At 43.6% G+C, this 15,738-nt stretch overlaps 1 protein-coding gene across 1 annotated transcript; it reads left to right on the plus strand.

The window, feature by feature from the left end:
* Positions 1-250: 250 nt before the first annotated feature.
* Positions 251-9,765, plus strand: ndnf (neuron-derived neurotrophic factor; the record flags this gene model as incomplete). The annotated part of the gene is made up of 4 exons (XM_083888333.1): positions 251-333; positions 2,357-2,593; positions 6,113-6,237; positions 8,369-9,765. The coding sequence occupies 4 exons, from the start codon at positions 251-253 to the stop codon at positions 9,763-9,765; spliced, it is 1,842 nt and encodes a 613-aa protein (XP_083744459.1).
* Between the last annotated feature and the right edge of the window lie 5,973 nt (positions 9,766-15,738).

Raw genomic sequence — 15,738 nt, forward strand, 5'->3', positions numbered from 1 at the left:
GATAGCAAAGCTGTACGTGGTTTTTTGCGCACGCTAACAGTGTTGTAACATGTCTACGGTTAAACATTAATCGGTGCCGATTGATTTTCCGTGAAATAAACATGACAGAAGTGATGTTAACGGTAAAAGTAGAAGTGTTTGAGTAAGAGATGTTGATGTTTTACGCTGTGAAAAATATAAGGTATATATATATATATATATATCTATGTACGTACGTGTGAAAGAGGAAGGGATTATTTGTTGATGGAAAATGATCAAAGGGAAGAGCGAGACCAGGGAGGGCGAGCATGAGAAAGAGCGAAGGGTCATTAAAAGGACAACATCTCTCTTGCAGTAAATGGCGGTAAAAGTATCTGCTAATCTGCCGTCATTACGCTGATTAAATCACCGGGGATTTGGCTTTTCCCATCAGCTGCAATCAATGGGGCACAAATCAATAGACAGGGAGAGCGACACATGAGAGGCTCTCAGCTGCACCTCGTCCTCCGCCGAGACTCAAACACTTCCTTTATATTAGCCGCAGTAAACGTTAAACCGCGGGGATTCGAGGGGTTTTTATGAAACAGTGTGGTTTCGATGTCTTTCCCTTTCACACGTGTGGTTTGTTCAAAGTGGCTCCGCCCTCTTCCTCGGGACGCTCCGTTCCGATGCCAAAATAAAAGTGGTTGCGTGCAATTTGTGCGATTCATCGAGCGATAAGAGAACAATAGTGTTCGCTCATAATGTTCTTTAATCATTTCAAAAAATGCCAAGAGTTTCATTTACAAGACTGATATGACGCTTATGTCGTTAGGTTTAAATACAGGCTGCAATCAGCAATCCATTAGCTTAGCATAGCATCAAGATTGGAAAGGGAAAAAAAAATGCTAACTAGCTTGGCTGTGTCCAAATAAGGTAAAGAAAATAAATCAAATCTATTATGTTATTTTAGCTTTTACGCCAGGATTGAACAAAATGTTCTCTTGAAGCTCTTCGGACATTTTAGCTAGCTCAGCTAGCTGTGTTGCTAGCTATCATGTCATATTATTAAAGAGTTATTTCAGTGTTTTTGGGTTTTTTTAAAGTATGGTTGTATAGCGTTAAAGTTAGCAATAAACAGCTTGATGGCTACATTAGCGTTAAGGTTAGCTTCCACCTGCTGTCCCTGAGCTTGAAACAGAAAGTACAATCTCTATTAAAGAAATCAAGTTGCATAAAAACACGTTTAAAACAAATCCAAAGTGTAACGTAATCAACGTTAACACTTACACTAAAGCTAGCTAACAATCAGCAATCGATTAGCTTAGCATAGCATCAAGAATGAAAAAAAAATGCTAACTAGCTTGGGTGTGTTCAAATAAGGTAAAGAAAATAAATAAAATCTATTATGTTACTTTAACTTTTACACCAGGATTGAACAAAATGTTGTCTTGAAGCTCTTTGGACTTTTTATACACCATGATGCTAACTAGTGCTAGCATTGGCCTAGCAACAGCCTTGACAAACAACCCCCCCCCCAAAAAAAAAATATTAAAAAACCTGGTGTATTGTTGATTTTTGTTTATTAAGGTGGGTTAGAACATTGTTTGCTAGCTAAATGCTACGATTGATTTTCCTTTTTAAAAGGAGCTTTTTGGCGTTTTGGGATTTTTTTTAATTTTTTTTATGACTGGGAATTACGAAGTTACTAACTTGATAGTGAAAATAGCAATTTAAACAAAAACCTAAGGCTAACACAAATGCTAACCAGCTAACTAACTTTTCCACGCATCACTTGACTGTCACCAGAAACAGAAAAATGCATTTAAATTAATAGTTTTGCGACATATTACCGCGTTGTGACCCTGGGAAACGGCCGCAACTTTAGCTCAAACATGTTGTGCTAGCGCGTTTCTACATTAGCCGTCTGCATGTTTACGTAAAACCCTTAAAAATCACAGTAGTTTCTCGGTTTAAGTGAAAACAAATCAACTTAAACGTCATCACGATTTAACGCTCAAGTAGTTCTTGTAGCGCATTTACCCCAATTATCTTTAATACCTTGTTAAAAACACGTCTCGTCGGGTTTTATTTATATATTATTATATATTCTTCTTGGTACATGTGCAGTTTGACTGTTTGTGTCAGCCCCGGACAGAGCCAGGCTAAACGTTTCCAGGCTTAACGCTAAGATAAACCGACCGACTGATTATCGTAGCTTCATATTTAGGGGGATATTAATCCTCTCGTCGAACTCTTGGCCAGGGAACAAATGAGCCGTTTTCCTGTGGACGTGGATCTTTTCCCAGAAAATCAGAACGTAACTCAAAGAATTATGAGCGAAAACAAAGCGTCTGCTTTTTCCGCTGAAGTCGTTCTCGTGTCTCTTGTCTTTCAGGATGAGGCAGTGTAAAAGCTGGAGCTGGAGCCGGAGCCGGAGCTGGAGCGCGGCGCCGCTAATGCCGCTAATGCTAATGCTGCTTCTGGGACTCGGCGCCGTGTCCCAGAAACTACCCACGAGAGACGAAGGGCTCTTCCAGATGCAGATCAGAGACAAGACGCTGTTCCACGACTCGTCCGTCGCCCCCGACGGAGCCGAGATCAGCGGCTACCTCTTCAGGGACACGCCCAAAAGGTGAGCGCCCTCTTCAGGGGACACGCCCCCAAAAGGGTGAGCGCCCTCTTCAGGGACACGCCCAAAAGGGTGCACGTCCTCTTCAGGGACACGCCCAAATGTCGGGCACGTGACGCCATGTTCACGTGCCGCAGCACCGGAATCCAGGCACCATGTTTACCAGTTAGCTGCGTTAGCTCCTTTAGCGCCCGGTACCGTTAGCATACAGTGGAGCCGTCTGTTTATTAAAGGAAAAGAGCAGCGCTAACAAATAACTAGCGTACCTGTGTACTGCGCATGTGTGCCTCTGTTTTTAACGTTTAGCGTGACTTTAGGGACTCGTCCAAAAGGGTGAGCGCCCTCTTCAGGGACACGCCCAAAACTTGTGCTCCCGCTTCAGGGGACACGCCCAAAAGGTGAGCGCCCTCTTCAGGGACACGCCTAAAAAGGCGAGCGCCCTCTTCAGGGAGACACCCAAAACGTGAGCTCCCGCTTCAGGGACACGCCCAAAAGGTGAGCGCCCTCTTCAGGAACACGCCCAAAAGGTGAGCGCCATCTTCAGGGGCACACCTCAAAAGGGTGCGCGCCCACTTCAGGGACACGCCCAAAAGGTGAGTGCCCTCTTCAGGGACACGCCCAAAAGGGTGAGCGCCCTCTTCAGGGACACACCTCAAAAGGGTGCGCGCCCACTTCAGGGACACGCCCAAAAGGTGAGTGCCCTCTTCAGGGACACGCCCAAAAGGGTGAGTGCCCTCTTCAGGGACACGGCCAAAACCTGAGCGCCCTCTTCAGGGACATGCCCAAAACGTGAGCTCCCGCTTCAGGGGACACGCCCAAAAGGGTGAGCGCCCTCTTCAGTGACACGCCCAAAAGGGTGAGCGCCCTCTTCAGAGACACGCCCAAAAGGGTGAGCGCCCTCTTCAGGGACACGACCAAAAGGGTGAGCGCCCTCTTCAGGGACACGCCCAAAACGTGAGCTCCCGCTTCAGGGGACACGCCCAAAAGAGTGAGCGCCCTCTTCAGGGACACGCCCCAAAAGGGTGAGCGCCCTCCTCAGGGTCACGCCCAAAAGGGTGAGCGCCCTCTTCAGGGACACGACCAAAAGGGTGAGCGCCCTCTTCAGGGACACGCCTAAAAAGGTGAGCGCCCTCTTCAGGGAGACACCCAAAATGTGAGCTCCCACTTCAGGGACACGCCCAAAACGTGAGCTCCCGCTTCAGGGGACACGCCCAAAAAGGTGAGCTCCCGCTTCAGGGGACACGCCCAAAAGGTGATCGCCCTCTTCAGTGACATGCCCAAAAAGGTGAGCGCCCTCTTCAGAGACACGCCCAAAAGGGTGAGCGCCCACTTCAGGGACACGCACCCAAAACGTGAGCTCCCACTTCAGGGGACACGCCCAAAAGGGTTAGCGCCCTCTTCAGGGACACGCCCCCAAAAGGGTGAGCGCCCTCTTCAGGGACACGCCTAAAACGTGTGCTCCTGCTTCAGGGGACATGCCCTAAATTGTAAGCTCCCTCTTCAGGGACACGCCCCAAAACGTGAGCTCCCACTTCAGGGGACACGCCCAAAAGGGTGAGCGCCCTCTTCAGGGACACGCCCAAAAGGTGAGCGCTGTCCAAACAAACAGTGACCCGACCCGTTATCTTTAATCCCAGTGGTTAAAAAGCTGTTTATATCTTTATCGCGGTATCTTCTGCTGCTGCTGCTGAACGACCCACAACAACAACGGCTCAAAGACTTCATGATGGCCACTTAGTGTAAGTGGATAAGGGAAGATCCGTAAAATGATCTATCGTGTTGACGTGAAAACTGAATAATGGATGAGAAAGTAATTGTGCGTCTGAGCTCAGAGGGAGCGAGAGGCAAAGGTCAGTGGAACAACATCACACAGAGTGCTGGAGTCTCCGAGGACGACGTTTTTGTCTCTTCAGAGCTGCCGTTTAAAACAGGGAGAAAACCTGTGAGCGGATCTCACTTCACTTAAGAGAGGAGGTGGCTACACGCGCGACATGCTAACAGTAGCACAGGCGCGCGTGGATGACGAGCGATAAGTCGGCCCGGACTATTCCTGGTAAATGCTCCGCTCGGCCAAAGATGCAGGGATGTTCTGTTCGAGAGTCGCTGAAGCTACCAAAAGTATTTGCGGGACGCAGTTGTTCCCTCACAACGTAAGACGATCTCGAACCCTTCAGGACGTTACGTTACCTTAGCGACAACTGAGCAGAAGTTAAGGAGCTTCTTATGTGTTAGTGGAAGTTTAAATGTGTGCGTTCCAACCTAACGGTAAGATCAGTCCACTCAGGACAGACGCTAGGGGTGCGCCAAAAAATCTAATAACATAAGAATCGCCATTCTCGTATTTTCTACGATTCAGAATCGATATAAAATCTCGGGCTTAGGTTTAGGCTTAGGGATTCCATGACGACTGACCGGAAAAAGACGCGTGTGACGCCATGTTCACGTGCCGCAGCACCGGAGTCCAGGCACCATGTTTACCAGTTAGCTCCTTTAGCGCCCTTTAGCGTTAGCCTACAGTGGAACTGGAGCCGTCTGTTTATTAAAGGAAAAGAGCAGTGCTAACAAATAACCAGCGTACCTGTGTACTGCGTATGTGTGCCTCTGTTTTTAACGTTAAGCGTGACTTTAGAGACTCGTTTTAACAATTCGGGAGTCACGTAAACATGACATCGTCATGGAAACGCGACATGCGCTAACGCTGACGCCGTTAACCGCTATTAACGCGGTAACGTGCCCAGCACTAAAAAAATAGATTTTACTTGTGTATGTCAAACATACTTGAACAAACTAACATGCTAACAGCTTGGCGATCGCGCTGCTAACTCTGGGGGAGATTTAGCCGTTTTAGCTCCACCTGCTGAGTCTGATTTGTTTGTCGATTTCCCGCCATCTATGGCGTAGAAGCAGAAATAAGAGATGCAGTGATGTCGTGAAGCTAACTGACGTGGAAACATGACATCGCGCACCTCTTTTACCGGTCAACGTTGACGCCGCTAACCGCTATTAAAAATAGATTTTACTTGTGTATGTCAAACAAACATGCTAACATCTGAGCAATCGCGCTGCTAACTCTGTGGGGAGATTTAGCCGTTTTAGCTTAAGTTATAGCTTATTGACTCACGCAGGAGGAACAGGTTAGCTCGCTTGGGTCTTCGGTCGTACTGAAGCTAACTAACAGCGTTACTTGTGCAATATGTGATACTGCTTTTATGCAACAGTTCCGACAATTCCAGCTAAGCATGGACAAATGTTTAAAACAATAAATCTAGAGTAGATCATCCTTTGCATACCTAAAATCAAATCGTTTTGAATCAAATTGTAGCCCCAAAAATCGGAATCCAATCATGTGGAAAGACTCCCACCCTTACCAACAACGCTAACAACCACGTCACCGTCTCAGCTACGTTAGCAGCTCTATTTCTAGCTCCCTAAAGCCGACCTCTCGTACCAGGCTTTGGTGTCGGTGACACGTACTTGTTGATGGAACCTGAACGCCAGGCCTTTCATTTTTTCCATGCCCAGGTACTACTTTGTGGTGGAGGAGGACAACACCCCGCTGTCCGTGACGGTGACACCTTGCGACGCGCCCCTGGAGTGGAAGCTGACGCTGCAGGAGCTGCCGGAGGAGGCCAGCGGAGAGGCATCAGGTACGGCTTAATGACGGGTTCTGAGCGGGGACTTTGACTCACACCGTGATGTTAGGCTTTGTGTGTGTTTTTTTTTTACTCGCCGGGGGTTTTAATTAAGTCGCGCAGCCGCGGCGTCTCGTCCGACCACTTATGATGTCTGAGTCGAGCCACGCCGACGTCTGTAATTTCAGAGCAGGGCTTTGACTCCAGTCCGCCGTTATATGGGCCTTTATTTAAAACACTCCTGGTTTTCTTAAGGTAACACTTTCTCCATCTGGAGTCGGCTCTTCAGACATCAGAGAAACTTCCAGACGACCAAATCTGCTGAAACCGAGCATATATTTGAATGTCAATACACGAGCGATTCTGTCAAATATCAAATGCTGCAAAGTGATTTATTGCGCAGTCGCGCTGTTGCGGACACATGTAAGAAATCTGGACTCAACGTACGTGACTTAGCGTTATTACGTTTTAGTGCATCATGAGAGCAGGGTATCCTTTAAAAGTCTTAAAAAGTCTTAAATCCAATCATTTGAATTTAAGGCCTTAAAATGTCTTAAAATCTCATAAAAGGTCTTAAGTACAGTTTTGAAAAGTCTTAAAAATCTATTATCGTTTTTATTTAAAACGTGCATAAACTTCAGTCTCGCTTCGAAATATTTCTGTTTTTTTCAGGATGCGCTAGCATAAATATAACACGGAACTAAAGTAGGCCACCTGTTCTGCCCGGTGACAATTTATCGAGCACCACTAGCTAGCGTGCCGTGCGCGCGCCGCGGTGTGTTACAGCCTAGCATAGCATAGCAGCGGAGAAAACTTAACGAAAGCCCACAGCTAAGCCGAATTGCAAGTTCAACGATGTCTTTTGTACTTTATTGCCAGTACGGATTTGAAATGGGTCTTAAATTGTATACATTAGGGTCTTAAAAAAGTCTTAAAAAGTCTTAAATTTGACTGACCCTGGAGATTTCCTCTCCTGTTAGGAGCTACAATGCGGCGCTTGTCTTGCGCAGCTTCGTCCACCGGGCTAAGCGAACGCTAGCCTGTGATCTTTGGCCATGTTTGCAGTGAAAACATGGCCGCAGCATGCTAACGCTTACCCTAATCGTGCACACGAGCTACATAACCTCACAGTACTTAGTGGGAGTAGTTTTTTTGATTGTTGACGCAGAAAAGACGGCTAATTCCGAAGCGTTTCTACAGCTAGCTTAGATAACGCTAAGTTACAGTGACAGTACAGTTATTTACTGATTTACCGACCACTACCTGTTCCACTAAAGTGGAAAGAAGCATCAACATTTGACTGAATTAACCTCTTGGGTCTTTGTTTGGAAAAATCCCATTAGCCCAGTAAATTTTAAAATGTCATTTTCTGACCGTCTTTTTCGTCAGAATTTCGTTTCCTGGGCTGATTTCAGTGATTTTGGTGTCAAATGATAGGTAAAATGTCTAATTTGTAAATAAGAAATCCTTTGTATATCTCTTTCTGCCATTTACTTAAAATAATGTAGAAAATATGCACAAACGCAACATTATTCCAACAAAACGGTCGGTTAGAGTTAGGGTTAGATTCCTGAATCCTTTGCTTACTACTGTACATATCATTTGTACACAACAAACAACATGTTATCACCAATTACAACCTGAACCTCAGAATCTATGTACATTTTTCAGAATGTTTACCTCATCATTTGACACCAAAATCACTGAATTTGGCCGAGGAAATGAAATTGTGGAAATGGCGCCATTTTGAAATTTACGTGGGATTTTTTTCAAGAGAATGACCCAAGAGCTGCATTCCGTTAAAAGAATTAGCATAATTAGCAATGTTTGCACACAGCAATTAGCCATTTAACCCATTCTTATACAGCAGTAGTGAACACACACAAGTCGGGTAGCACTTTGGGGTGTCTTTTTTAGGGGATTAGGGTTAGGGGTTAGGGTTAGGGTTAGCCCTTGGCCAATCCCAAAATAGAACCAGCGATTTTCCCGGTTATTGGCTAAGACAGACCACATGAGTGATATCATGACAGACGACTACAGCATGTCTGCTTACGTGATAACGTCAGGCTCTTGAAAGGGGGATGTCCCATTTTGTAGATGTCATGTTAGCTTGCCAATTAGCTTCTTGTTTGTTCCCGTTTTCCAGGCGAGCCTGAACCTCTGGACCAGCAGAAACAGCAGGTGACCGTGGACGAAGGGACGGAGCTGTTCACCTACAAGGGCAATGACGTGGAGTCGTACGTGGCCACCAGCACGCCCTCCGGCCTCTACCAGCTGGAGCTGCTGTCCACGGAGAAGGACAGCAACTTCAAGGTGTACGCCACCACCACGCCGGAGTCCGACCAGCCGTACCCGGAGCTGCCCTACGACCCCCGCGTGGACGTGACCGCCCTGGGCCGCACCACTGTCACTCTGGCCTGGAAGCCCACCCCCACGGGGTTTCTGATGGGCCAGCCCGTGCAGTACTGCGTCGTCATCAACAAGGAGCACAACTTCAAGAGCATGTGCGCCGCTGAAGCCAAGATCAGCACCGACGACGCCTTCATGATGGCGCCGAAGCCCGGCAGGGACTTCAGCCCGTTCGACTTCATGCACTTTGGCTTCGTTCCGTCCGACAATGGCTTTGGCAAAGACCGAGGCCTCACGAGCAACAAGATCTCACGGGCGTTCACGGCCAAACCCAAAACGGCAGACATTCAGAAGGTGTGCATCGGCAATAAGAACATCTTCACCATATCGGATCTCAAACCCGACACGCAGTACTACTTTGACGTGTTTGCCGTGAACTCGGCCACCAACACCAGCACGGCGTACGTGGGGACCTTCGCCCGCACCAAAGAGGAGGCTCGCCAGAAGACGGTGGAACTGAAAGACGGCAAGGTTTCGGACGTCTTCATCAAGAGGAAAGGCAGCAAGTTCCTGCGCTTCGCCCCCGTGTCCTCGCACCAGCGGGTGACGCTGTTCGTCCACGCGTGCCTGGACGCCGTGCAGGTGCAGGTGCGCCGCGACGGCAAGCTGCTGCTCTCGCAGAACGTGGAAGGCGTGCGGCAGTTCCAGCTGCGCGGCAAGCCCAAGGCCAAGTACCTGATCCGCTTGCGGGGCAGCAGGAAGGGCGCGTCCACGCTGAAGGTGCTCGCCACCACGCGGCCCAGCAGCAAGCAGCCGTTCCCGTCGCTGCCCGAGGACACGCGCATCAAGGCCTTCGACAAGCTGCGCACCTGCTCCACCGTCACTGTGGCCTGGCTGGGCACGCAGGACCGCAACAAGTACTGCATCTACCGCAAGGAGGTGGCCGACAGCTACGGCGAGGAGCAGCGGCGGCGGGAGCAGAACCAGTGCGCCGGGCCGGAGACCCGCAGGAAGTCGGAGAAGGTCCTGTGCAAGTACTTCCACAGCCCCAACCTGCAGAAAGCCGTGACCACGGAGACCGTCGCGGGCATGGAACCGGGGAAGACCTACCTGCTGGACGTTTACGTGGTGGGACACAGCGGCCACGCGGTGAAATACCAGAGCAAACTGGTGAAAACGAGGAAGTACTGCTAAAAAAAATGACTCTGCAGAGAATAAATCTATTATAAATATATATATTAAATAAGTTTATTTAACTCTAAGTGATATTCTACTAAGGAGTGTATACAGACTGACTACTCACACAGCTCACGGGCCTGTGGCGGAACTGTTTCTAGAGAGCGATATCAACCTGTATATTTATGTTTACATTTCACGGCTCCCAGGTTTCGTCGTCGTCGTCGTCGTCGAAGTCGCGTCGCCACGACGACAAAGAGGATAATCTTTCATTTCGTTGTGTGTTTCCTTTTGTTGCTGCATGACACTCGCTTTTGTCCGTCACGTTGTTTTTTGTGTCTTTTTCTTTCGTGTTTCGTTGACCTGTATCCTGTAAATCTCTCACTGCATATCCAGTATATATATGTTTTTAGGAAGAATTTAAATTATTTTATACTTTTTTTTTTCCGTTGTCGATCATTATTGTGTTTTTTATTATTATTGATGGCAGTAATAAGTGTTATGAGGACGTTCCAGTTGTATGCGGAGGTTGTCGTCGTTCAGACATTCCCTTGTGTATCTCTGCCTTGTAAATGTGTTCCGTGCTGGAGATCTGTGTTACTATCACTGTATCCCTGTGTGTGAGTGTGTGTGTGTGTGTATGCGTGTGTGTGTGTGTGTGTGTGTCACATGTACAGAGTTGTCCTGCCAATATTCATGTACATAAACACTAAATATAGAACAAGTAATCCCCGTGTCACCCTGGGTGTCATGTTCTTTTGCCGAGCCGTTAACATCACAATTACGGCTCCGACATGAAAGCGTACACCAAGTACAGCGTTTACGGGCTCAGGCGTCTATATCAGGGTTACATATATAGGACCAATTATTCGTGGTGCCTATAGCGCCGTTAAAAAGCTATTACCGTAGCACCGTCGTTTACGGTCAAAATCAGTGTCTCGTTGATGTAAAGTACCAAAAATGCACAGTAATAAATCAGTTATTCTTAATATTACTTTGTGTATTGACTTGAAAACAACTTAACATGCTAAAGAAAAGTGCTAGCTAACATTTTAGCTCTGGTATCTGTTTTTGTTTGCATCACAATCTTACTTTTAATCTCCTCTGAAGTACAAAGTACAAATAAATTAGCATTAGCATGTTTTCATACGACCAAAATATATTGCATTTTGCGGGTTTGATTTGTGTCAAATATAAAACATTAGTGTTAGCATCTTTTTATGAGAGCAACTAGTGTGTTATGCTGTAGAGAAACACTTTGCTAATACAAGTACATTCAAGGGTTTTGCCGCTGCTTAGTCTTCAGCTTAGTTAGGGTAGCTAATGTAAACACCACGAAAATCTATCATTTTACTGACAAGCTATGTCGTCTGGTTAGCCGAATTCAGCTAATGTAAACACCATACAAATATCTCATTTTACTGACATGCTTTGTCTGGTTAGCTTTCAGGAACGTGAGATAGTCGCTGTTAAGGTATAGCTAATGTTAACACCACACAAATCTAGAATTTTACTGACAAGCTATGTCGTCTGGTTAGCTGAATTCAGCTAATGTAAACACCACACAAATCTATCATTTTACTGACAACCTATGTCGTCTGGTTAGCTGAATTCAGCTAATGTAAACACCACAAAAGAATATAGCATTTTACTGACAACGTGCTTTGTCTGGTTAGCTTTCAGCAACCTAAGGTAGTCACTGTTTAGGTAGCTAATGTAAACACCACATAGATATATAATTTTACTGACAAAAGATGTAGTCTGGTTAGCCGAATACAGCTAATATAAACACCATATAAATATAGCATTTTACAGACAAAGTGCTTTGTCTGGTTCGCCTTCAGTAGTTTAATGTAGCTAATGTTAGCAAACCTGGTTGGAAATCTTAAAGTTATATGATGCTAATAGCCTCTATATACGACCTGCTTTGTCTCTACAGTAGCCCAAGGTAGCATGTGTTTGTTAAACTTTGTAAAAGTTCATGATGCTAATATCACACAAATACAACATTTTACAGACATAAGGTTTCAAAGTGTTAACAAAAATCCATCGCCGTTCTGTTTCAAACATGGTAACACATTGGTAAAGACATTTTAATCTTATAAAAAGCCATAAAACTCGCAGGAATATCAATAACACGTTAGCTATCATTAACTAGACATTAGCCTTTGAGAAACACTTTGCTAATACAAGTCAGTACATTCAAGGGTTTTGTCACTGATTAGTCTTCAGCTTAGTTAGGGTAGCTAATGTTCGCTAACACCACACAAAAACTATGTAGTCTTGTTAGCCAAATTCAGCTAACGTAAACACCATACAAAAATATAATTTTACTGACAACATGCTTTGTCTGGTTAGCCTTCAGTAGCCTAAGGTAGCTTATGTTAGCAAACCTGGTTGAAAATTTTAAAGTCATATGATGCTAATATCACAAACATGGCCTCTATATACAACCTACTTAGCCCAAGGTAGCATAGGTTTGTTAAACTTAAAAAGTTTATGATGCTAATTTTCACGTAAATACAACATTTTACAGACAAAAGGTTTCAAAGTGTGAACAAAAATCCATCGCAGTTCTGTTTCAAACATGGTAACACATTGGTAAAGACATGGTAAAGACATTTTAATCTTATTAAAAGCCATAAAACTCACAGGAATATCAATAGCACGTTAGCTATCTTTAACTAGACATTAGCCTGTGAGAAACACTTTGCTAACACAAGTCAGTACATTCAAGGGTTTTGTCACTGATTAGTCTTCAGCTTAGTTAGGGTAGCTAATGTTCGCTAACACATCATTTTACTGACAAACTATGTAGTCTTGTTAGCCGAATTCAGCTAACGTAAACACCATACAAATATATAATTTGTTGTCTGGTTAGCCTTCAGTAGCCTAAGGTAGCTAATGTTAGTAAACCTGGTTGAAAATCTTAAAGTCAAATGATGCCAATATCACAAACATGGCCTCTATATACGACCTACTTAGCCTCTACAGTAGCCCAGGGTAGCATGGGTTTGTTAAACTTAAAAAGTTCATGATGCTAATTTCACGTAAATACAACATTTTACAGACAAAAGGTTTCAAACTGTTAACGAAAATCCATCGCAGTTCTGTTTCAAACATGGTAACACATTGGTAAAGACATTTTAATCTTATAAAAAGCCATAAAACGCGAAGGAATATCAATAACACGTTAGCTATCATTAACTAGACATTAGCCTGTGAGAAACACTTTGCTAACACAAGTCAGTACATTCAAGGGTTTTGTCACTGATTAGGTTCAGCTTAGTTAGGGTAGCTAATGTTCGCTAACACCACACAAATATATCATTGTACTGACAACATGCTTTGTCTGGTTAGCCTTCAGTAGCCTAAAGTAGCTAATGTTAGCAAACCTTCATGTCTTCAGCTTAGTTAGGGTAGCTAACTAAGCTGAAGACAGATTAGCCTGTGTTTCTCACAGGCTAATGTCTAGTTAATGATAGCTAACGTGCTATTGATATTCCTGTGAGTTTTATGGCTTTTATAAGAATAAAATGTCTTTACCATGTCTTTAACAATGTGTGATGTATGTATTTGTGTGATATTAGCATCATGAACTTTTACAAAGTTTAACAAACATATGCTAACCTTGGGCTACTGTAAAGACAAGGTAGGTCATATATAGAGGCTATTAGCATCATACAACATAAATATTTTCAACCAGGTTTGCTAACATTAGCTACATTAAGCTTCTGAAGGCTAACCAGACAAAGTTTGTTGTCAGTAAAATGCTATATTTTTATGGTTTTAACATTAGCTGAATTCGGCTAACCAGACGACATATCTTGTCAGTAAAATGATAGATTTGTGTGGTGTTAACATTAGCTATACCTTAACAGTGACTACCTTAGGTTCCTGAAAGCTAACCAGACAAAGCATGTCAGTAAAATGAGATATTTGTATGGTGTTTACATTAGCTGAATTCGGCTAACCAGACGACATAGCTTGTCAGTAAAATGATAGATTTTCGTGGTGTTTACATTAGCTACTCTAATGAAGCAAAACGTTTATGATGCTAATTTTCACGTAAATACAACATTTTACAGACAAAAGGTTTCAAAGTGTGAACAAAAATCCATTGCAGTTCTGTTTCAAACATGGTAACACATTGGTAAAGGCATTTTAATCTTATAAAAAGCCATACAACTCACAGGAATATCAATAACACGTTAGCTATCAATAACTAGACATTAGCATCGATAAGTTACTGATCCTATTAGCTCTGAGTGAACCAGAGTAAGATATCCAGTGCAGTTTATTCCCTGTGAAAACATATTTTCCAAAAATGACCAAAAACATTTCCTTTCCCAGTCGACATAACAGAGGACAAAGTGCTAATGAAAGGAGCCGCTAAAAAGAATTTGACTCATACTCTATAAAAGCATTTCTTTAAGCCGTCGTCTGACGGAGTTTCAGTGGCCTGACCTCTGAGTACAGACGATACCTTTCAGACGCACTTTTATTAGTCGATGCTCTGCAACTCTGGAAAGTTCGGTCGACCCTAAACGCAGAAAAGCTTTGCCCTCGTTGGTAAAGTAAATGAGAAAATCCTCAGATCTTCTTTAAATAGACCGTTAGCCCGCGCGTGCAGAAGCTAACGGGGGCTGATCGTTTATTCATAGATGGAGATGAACTCCTGACTCTGGCTCTGCAAGAAAAACCACATCCGTCATCGATCGGTCAAAGTTCTGGAGAAGCTCAGATGATGCTGAACAGGTCGTTCTGCAGTGATCGCTGAAGTGTTTTGCCCTTTTTCAAAAAAAACCAGGCACCAAATTATGGATCATTGAGCGATTTAACCGTTAGACGCAGTTTAACCACAACAAGTGAGGAGGAAAACCAGACGCACGAATCCACACGTTCTGATTACCCTACTAATATACTACTAACACTTACTATACTACTACCCTACTGTTATACTACTAATACTACTAACTCTAACCCTACTATACTACTAACACTCCTACTACTAATACTACTTACCCTTACCCTATTGTTATACTACTAATAGTACTAACTCTAACCCTAATTCTATACTACGAACACTTACCCTATTGTTATACTACTAATACTATTAACTCTAACCCTATCACTATGCTACTAACATTTACCCTATTGTCATACTACTAATACTAATAACTGTAACCCTACTATACTACTACTAATACTACTAACCCTAACCCTACTATAATACTACTACTAATACTACTAACTCTAACCATACTTCTATACTACTAACACTTACCCTATTGTGATACTACTAATACTACTAACTCTAACCCTACTATACTACTACTAATACTACTAACCCTAACCCTACTATACTACTACTAATACTACTATCTCTAACCCTACTACTATACTACTAACACTTACCCTACCGTTATACTACTAATACTACTAACTCTAACCCTACTGTTATAATACTACTAATACTACTAACTAAACCTACTACTACTACTAATACTACTAACTAAACCTACTAGTATACTATAACTCTAACCCTACTGTTATACTACTAACACTACTAACTCTCACCCTACTATACTACTACTAACACTACTAACTCTAACCCTACTACTATACTACTTACACTTACCCTATTGTTATACTACTAATACTACTAACTCTAACCCTACTATACTACTACTAATACTACCAACCCTAACCCTACTAACTCTAACCCTACTACTATACTAACACTTACCCTACCGTTATACTACTAATACTACTAACTCTAACCCTACTGTTATAATACTACTAATACTACTAACTAAACCTACTACTACTACTAATACTACTAACTAAACCTACTACTATACTATAACTCTTACCCTACTGTTATACTACTAATACTACTAACTCTAACCATACTTCTATACTACTAACACTTACCCTATTGTGATACTACTAATACTACTAACTCTAACCCTACTTCTATACTACTAA

Source organism: Microchirus variegatus (genome assembly GCF_963457635.1).
Source record: "Microchirus variegatus genome assembly, chromosome: 4".
NCBI classification, from domain to species: domain Eukaryota; kingdom Metazoa; phylum Chordata; class Actinopteri; order Pleuronectiformes; family Soleidae; genus Microchirus; species Microchirus variegatus.